Raw genomic sequence first — 8,067 nt, 5'->3', positions numbered from 1 at the left:
CCCTGGTTACCTGAGCCTCAGGTGGCCCTGGGCAGCTGGGCAGCCACCATCCAAGGCTTGCCTGCACCTGAGGCCAGCCCTGGGTGGTTGGGGGGCTGAGGGGACTGGGGGACTCCAGAGGCAGGCAGGCCCGGCCTTGCTGCATGCCTGCTGCCCCGGCAGGGCTGAGGGGACTGGGTGCCGCCATCCTGTGGCTGTGGGCCATCTTTGAGGGCGTTGCAGTCAATTAGCATATTACCTCCTTATTGGCTGTGGGCGCCGCCATCTTTGTGATGGTGTGAGGGTCAATTCGCATATTTCTGCTTTATTAGATAGGATTCAATAAATATTTATAATATATGTTTGTGTAGTAAGTGTGGAAAGTCATGGTAGAAAGAACAAAGGGGAAAAGTAATCCTGAGGACTATATTTCTATGTAGAAAAAGAATTAAAATAGAAGGAAATGCTAGCTTTTCCTTATTTACCAGAATCTATATATATAAAAGGCTAAGCGACTGTCCAACCAGTAGTTATGACACACAACAATCCAGGGGGCAGACACTCACAGCAGGAGCTGTTGAGCTGCGGTGACTTGGCAGCTGCAGTTCTCGGATGATGAACACAGAACCAGTGAGGAGGGAGTCCAATTCCGGGGTGCATCACCCAATCCCCACAGGCCAGGCCAAGGGACCCCACCTGTGCATGAACCCATGCACTGGGCCTCTAGTGAGTTTATGAAAGTTGAGGTACTGTATCATATTATCTCCACTAGGGAGCCGATATCCACAATCCTTTACCAGAGAAATCATACAGTTTATAAACAAAGAAAACCAGGTTTGTGACTTTAAAAATAAAAGGCATTAAGAATTTACTCTCGTATCTATTTTACTTATAACATCTATTTTTTAAAAGTACAAATGGATTACCAACCTTAAACTGCTAACCACCAGGTCAAATGTATTTTCTCTGAAAGGAAGGAATTCTTCATCAGCTAAAACAGTGACAGTAGGAATTTCCGTTTCTAAGGTATTTTTCTAATGGTTAAAAAATAGAAGTTCAAAAACACATTTATAAAATCTCAATTAATACAATCACTGTTTGTTAAACCTAAGTCATTTTATATTTCTTGTCAGTTTCTATCCCTTCTGGGGGAAATAAGGGAGCTACAAAGAAGGCACTCAAAAAATATTTCTTAAATTACACTTAAGACCAGTCAAAAAAATGGTTAGCTGGTTGGCAAAACATAAATAGGACACTTATCTCACACCAAAACAAATCTCAGAAAGCTAAAAGTTTAAGTGGAATAACTGAAGCCACAGAAGTACTACATGAAAATATTGGTGAACATTTTATACTCTTTGATGAAAATGCATAAGTAAACATGACTCAAAAGGCAGAAACTAAAAAGGAAAAGACTGATATATTTGATGATAAACGAATCAAAAACTTCTAAAAAGCAATAAAAAATGTAAACAACACACTTGGGGAAATATTTATGACATATATAATGAACGATTAATATCCCTAAAAAATAAGCTAGAATAAAAACCACTTAGGATAAAAACATGTCAAGAGTAAAGCAGATAAAGGACAGGTACAGACACATCACAAAATTATAAAATTTACAAATTAAAAAATACTAATAGCCAAATATCAGTAGCCAAAAGACATCAACAGTGATTTGGTTGTACTAGTCATCAAAGAAACGCAAATAAAAATAACAAGATTCTACTTTCTGTCTATCAGATTGACAAAGACAAAACAACTGGACCAATGTTGCCAAAGAGGAGAAAAGAGTACTTTCATTTAAAGTACTCTTAAATGGTTATTCAATCTTCCTAAGGTCTATCTGGAATCCATAAATTCTATTACTAGGAATTTATTGCCAGGGAGAAAACAAATAAAACACACAAGTTGCTTTATATGATTACGTTCATCACAGTGTTGGTTATTAAGAAACTAGAAATATAACTGTACTACAATACAAATTTAGCTAAATAAACCATGGAATATTCATATATTGGAATACTATATAGCCAATTTAAAAGACAGTATGTGTATGTCATTCACTGATATAAAAGAATGATAGTCTGTGAAAACATAGTATGTTAGCATAATATTGTTTGTATAAAACTGTACTGGGGACAGTTAAACATCTACAAAGACGGAGACCAAAATGTCACCAGTAGATGCCTCTGAGTGATGGATCTAGGGTGATTTTTTTCCTTTTTTCCTTTATAGTTCCTGTATTATTTAGTTCTTTTTTGTGTTATTATTTATAATCAGAAAAAAAGAGTTATTTTCATCTCAAAGGAAATAAAAATAAAGAAACAAAGAACTAAAAATCAAACCAGGAGACCAAAAACCAATAATGTGTTAAAAAGCTACCTACCAAAGCATTTTCTGCTATGTCCGCTTGGAAAAACTTTCCAACTGTTTCCTGCAATAAAATAATTAAAGCTGATCCAATGTTACAAAAACAAACAAACAAAAATCCAGTAACAATAAAACAAATGTTGAAATTTCTAAAGGAGACTGTGATAGTTACAGATTAATTTTCAGCTGTGTAAGGGTATTTTTCTGCATAAAAGCATTATGGTGCAAATACCTTAATAACACATATTAAGTTACAAAGATTTAAATATATGCACCCAACCTTAAACTTAATATATTTATATTTAATTAAATAAAGGACACAGGTGTAACTAATCAACATCCTTAATTTACTCCACTGGGTTAGGCATATGTATTAACTTTTCCAAAGCATAATATGCCCTGAGCTAGTCCCCACTCTTCTTGTGCCACAAAAGGCTTGCATTGGTTTTCCAGACTTTAGTTGTTCATTCGGAGCTTACAGAGTAAAGAAAGACTTATACCGAAGGGGGAGAGGGAAGAGAATAAGTGGCTTTCTTTTCCCTGTTTCACTTATCCTCCCTTCCTTCAAAGAGGAAAGGATACCATATTTCTTTCCAATTAACACCTCCATGTTCTCTTTTCTCTAGGATCCAGCTCCCTCCATTACTATCTCTACCCATCTTCAATTTCTATCTTCTTGAAACAGCAGATGCCTCCCAATCTTAAAAAATCTCCTTTAACCACCTTAAAGTTGTTTTGTTTGTAATCCACAATCCCACTTCTTACTAATGTCTTTCTCCTCAATTTCCACTTTCACTGCTCTATGAAGACGATTTCACTAACAACCTAAGCACCAACTGTCTGTTCTCAGTCCTACTTCACTTTACCTGTTAATGGTCTCCTAGAAACATCACTGCTTTCTACTCTTGTTCCCCTCCTCTGCTACATATGTTGATCCTTTCCACTTCACCCACATCCCCTTCTTAAAGAACTTCCCTGAAAAAAATAAAGAACTTCCCTTTCCACAACTTGGAAAGGTCTGCCTACAGTTACCTGGCCACCTGAGGACAACTGGTATGCAGGTGAATGTTTAACTACAAGCTCTCCAAAAAAGGGGGCCCTGAGTTGTAGTGTTTGCCAATTTCCATGGTGTAACTACTCCAATAGAGGATTTCATGCCTCCAACATGATGGAGCTAAATGTGGAATTGGGAAGAGATGTTACACAATAGGCTTTCACAAGCCAGCTCCAGTACACTAATGCCAGGGGTGAAAATTAGGCCAACCAGACTATCTATCCCTGTCTTTCACTCAAAAATGTAAACTAAGAGACTTGGAGTCAAGGTAGAAGTCCCCAGAGCTGGAATAGCATGTAGACTTGGGGTGGAAGCAGTGGAGTGCTGGTAAATACTTAATAACTGGCTGTTGGTTGGGGACTGTTTGGTAGCATTTGCCAACTTCCATGGTGCAAATACTCCCACAATGGCTGATTTCAAACTATCAATACGATGTCACTGAACACGGAGTTGGGAAGAGATGCTAACAATCAGCCCTCATGAGCAAGTGTGAGCTAACTCCAGCACACCACTGGGTGTAGGTTACTCATATCAGGGCCACATGCACTGATGAACACCAGGGATAGAAGAGGTCAATGTGGGGGAATGGGAGGCATATGTAATGCTTTCAACAATAAAGATTTTTTAAATATATTTTAAAAAGAGGAATCAATGAATAAGTCTTTTAGTCTGAGCAACTGGAAGAATTGATTTGACATGCCCACCATATCTAATCGGTAATCAAGTTTTGTGGATTCTACTAGGTCTCTTTCATACAAACCTTCCTGTATATCTTGCAGCCTCCATACAGGTGGCAGGTCTTTAACTCTCCTGTCTGGACTGCCTTTAACACAGCCCTCTAACTGGTCTATTTCTTATCATCTTCCTTCTTCAATCCTTCTTGCATACCATCCTAAAATTAATCTTCCTTAAACATCCTTATAACACACCCTACAGTATTCTACCTCTGTGCCTTTCCTCCTGCCATGCCTTTACTTCCAATGCCTATAAAACACCAGTTCAGTTTCTTTTAAATCCCAAATCAGATTCTGTACCCTTTTAGAGGTCTTTGACCGCATGAACCCTTACTGATATTTTCTTTCCCTTAACTCCTGTTGCAGTTTAATAATGCTACCATTTCTGTGGCATTTACTACTATCAACAACAGGGGAGCCTCACACATATCCCTACCTGTGTCCTGACTCAAGTGTATGTTTTTTTCTACTGTAAGTAGATTTTATATAAAAATCCCACTTTAATCTATATCCATCAGTGGCTTATATATAGGGATTAAACCAATAAATAAATGTCTTTATGGTTGAATTAGAAAGTGCAAAATAAAATAGTATAAACATTAATAAAGGATACTTATCACACTGAAATTAATATATTTCCTAGCTAAAATATTAGCTTAATCACATTCTTTAAATGAATGTCAATTGGATTTTATTGAGAATTATTAAAAACATATGCACAAAGTAGAAATAAAGAGCAACATATCTTATATACATTTAAAAAGCTATCATTGGGAGCACTGTATAAAATAGATTCAAAGTAAAAAAAAACAACTTTAAGGAAAAATACTTAAGAGGGGACACAAAACAACCATTAGTTCAACCACTTAAAAATTAGCAATTCTGAATCCGAGCAAGATGGCGGCATAGGTAAACACCTGAGACTGCTGCCGCAACAACCACTTAATTATTAAAAACATATGCACAAAGTAGAAATAAAGAGCAACATATCTTATATACATTTAAAAAGCTATCATTGGGAGCACTGTATAAAATAGATTCAAAGTAAAGAAAAACAACTTTAAGGAAAAATACTTAAGAGGGGACACAAAACAACCATTAGTTCAACCACTTAAAAATTAGCAATTCTGATATAATCCAAATATAACTGATTAAGAAATTCTTTCCTTAAAATCAGTCAATTTTATTTCTCAAAGTAAATTAAATAATAAATATACCTTATTCAAATTTTGTGCTATGTAACCTCTTCCACAACCAACATCCAAAGCAAGGGGAAAATCTCTAAAAAACAGACACAGAAGTTATGTTTTGTCTGTAATAATATAGCCCATAAAATAATTATTAAGATCTAATTTTGCTTATAATTCACTAAGAACTAATTTGTAAGTGAATGCAACTTTCAAAAAGTATTATCATCTCTCTTTTCTGCCTTGCAAGTTGTAAGTACCAGAAAACATACCAGACAGAGAAAGTCTATCTGGTCCAGCCATTCACAGGATCTCACAGTCAACCGGCTTTCCATATAGAATCCATGACATGGATTCAAAGAACAGATTTAGTGAGTGTATTTTAATTTGATAATATATGCAGATAAAGAGTAAAAAGAAGTTAATGTAGATTAACATGAACCCAGCTGGTGTGGCATCGACATATGAACCAGGATAAAAGGTCATGGTTAGATTCCCAAGTTGTGGGTTCAATCCTCAGTATGGGCTGTGCAGCAGGCAGCCAATCAATGCTTCTCTCTTATCATTTACTAGAGGCCCGGTGCACGAAATTCGTGCACTCGTGGGGGGGGGGCCCTCAGCCCAGCCTGTGCCCTCTCACAGTTCAGAAGACCTCAGGGGATGTCCGACTGATGTCTTAGGCCCGCTCCCCACGGGGTGCGGGCCTAAGCCAGCAGTTGGACTCCTTAGCACTGCTGCGGAGGCAGGAGAGGCTCCCACCACTGCCGCTGTACTCACCAGCCATGAGCCCGGCTTCTGGATGAGCGGTGCTCCCTCTGTGGGAGCGCACTGACCACCAGGGGGCAACTCCTGCATTGAGTGTCTGCCCCCTGGTGGTCAGTGAGCATCATAGTGACCAGTCGTTCTGCGGTTGGGCTGAAACTGGCTCTCCAACATCCCCCAAGGGGTCCCAGATTGGGAGAGGGTGCAGGCCAGGCCAAGGGACCCCACCAGTGAATAATCGGGGCCAGGGAGGGACACAGGAGGTTGGCCAGCCAGGGAAGGACCATGGGAGGGCTCCAGGGCGTGTCCAGTCCGTCTCGCTCAGTCCCGATTGGCCGGACCCCAGCAGCAAGCTAACCTACTGGTTGGAGCATCTGCCCCCTGGTGGTCACTGCACGTCATAGCAACTGGTCAACCAGTTGACTTTCTGCCCCCTGGTTGTCAGTGCACGTCATAGGGAGTGGTTGAGCGGCCTTAGCATATCATTAGCATATTACACTTTGATTGGTTGAACAGCCGACTGGTCGACTGCACACTTAGCATATTAGGCTTTTATTATAAAGGATGTTTCTATCTTTCCCTTTCCCTTTCTCTCTGAAATCAATAAAAATATATATTAAAAAAAAACACAAAAATATTACACATACCTATCAGGAACATACTAATTATTTCTACTTCTCATGACTTAGGTATCATCATATGAAATACCATGAAATATCATATGTTAAACTAAAAACAAAAACACCAACTAAATAATACCTCACTTTTATTGCAGTCTTACCTGGTTCAGAAGTATGCTAAGTGTTCAGAGTTCAGTAAGTTAAACCAAGGTCATCCAACTAAAAAGCAGCAAAACTTGAATTCGGTCAGTTTGAATCCTTAACCAGAACCATTATCCCCTGTACTGCTGTCTTATCTAAATATACCATGTCATACTAAATCAGGACACATTTAATTGTAGGCCATAGGCTTATAAAAAATTGGTGACAAGAAAACTTAAAATTTTACTCACTAATAACATTTTTCCTATTGGAACCAAAAGAGTCCCTTTTCAAGTTCTGTTGAAACATATGTCAAAAATATAGAACACCAGTACACAACTGGAGAACCAACAGTGAAAGAGAACCATTTATTTACCTAATACCCTCTATCTTGATTATGAACACAGGTAGTGTGGCACTGAGAAATACACAGGCTTTGAAACCAGAAAGACATGAGTTACAATTCTGGGCCTGCAATTTACTGGCTCTGTGACCAGAAACAAGTGATTTGATCTTGCTGTATCTCAGTTTCCCCAAGCATAAAATGGAAAAGTTATTATCTCCCTCAGGGTTAGTGTAAAATTTTTAGTAAACAGTACATATAAAGTATTTAGGCCAGTACAAATGCTCAGCAGAAGTTAGTTATGAGTTATGATTATCACTAATTAAAACAGTATTAAGTGAGCCTCAGATAATGCAAATAAGACCTTTACTACTAATAATCTGTGGGGTTCGTGGACACAGACAGTAGTGGGGCAAAGACCTGGGGAGGGGAAGGGAGTGGAGAGGATGGGGGTCAATGGCGGGAGGTGGTGAAAGGAGGACATCTATAATACTTTCAACAATAAAGATAAATTTAAAAAAATAATCTGTGGGTTAGTTTTTAAAAATCATCACAAGATTATTGCTGACAATATAAACTACTCTTTCTAATGCCAGAACATTAGTATAAGGACATTTAGACTAGTATTTTAAACTAGTGTCCTGGTGCACAGATTCATGCACATTGAAAGGAAATTAATTAGAAGAAATACTTTAATGTCGCTATTTGCGTCTTGCTAATGAAAAGAAAATAGGATTCTACCAAGTCTCCTATCTACCTACTCCAGGACTTCTGTGAGGATCAAATGAGATGAGGCATGGGAAAATGCTTCACAAACATTTGGTTAAATTGTAAAATGTTTGCACCTGGCTATAAAGCAAGTTGGGTTCCT

At 38.2% G+C, this 8,067-nt stretch overlaps 1 protein-coding gene across 1 annotated transcript in view; it reads right to left on the bottom strand.

Moving 5' to 3' along the window:
• The window catches only part of NDUFAF5 (NADH dehydrogenase (ubiquinone) complex I, assembly factor 5), a 32,569-nt gene that overhangs the window by 17,113 nt on the left and 7,389 nt on the right, over window positions 1–8,067 (bottom strand). Inside the window, exons 3-5 of the mRNA XM_005860572.2 lie at window positions 5,361–5,424; window positions 2,372–2,419; window positions 910–1,013 (exon numbers count right to left, since the gene is read on the bottom strand). Coding sequence (XP_005860634.1) covers window positions 910–1,013; window positions 2,372–2,419; window positions 5,361–5,424 — 216 coding nt within the window. The remainder of the gene's footprint in view (window positions 1–909; window positions 1,014–2,371; window positions 2,420–5,360; window positions 5,425–8,067) is intronic.

The sequence above is a fragment of the Myotis brandtii genome, unplaced genomic scaffold (assembly GCF_000412655.1).
Source record: "Myotis brandtii unplaced genomic scaffold, ASM41265v1 scaffold137, whole genome shotgun sequence".
NCBI classification, from domain to species: domain Eukaryota; kingdom Metazoa; phylum Chordata; class Mammalia; order Chiroptera; family Vespertilionidae; genus Myotis; species Myotis brandtii.
The sequence above is the reverse complement of the archived record's forward strand: the minus strand, read 5'-3'. Positions and strand labels throughout refer to the sequence as shown.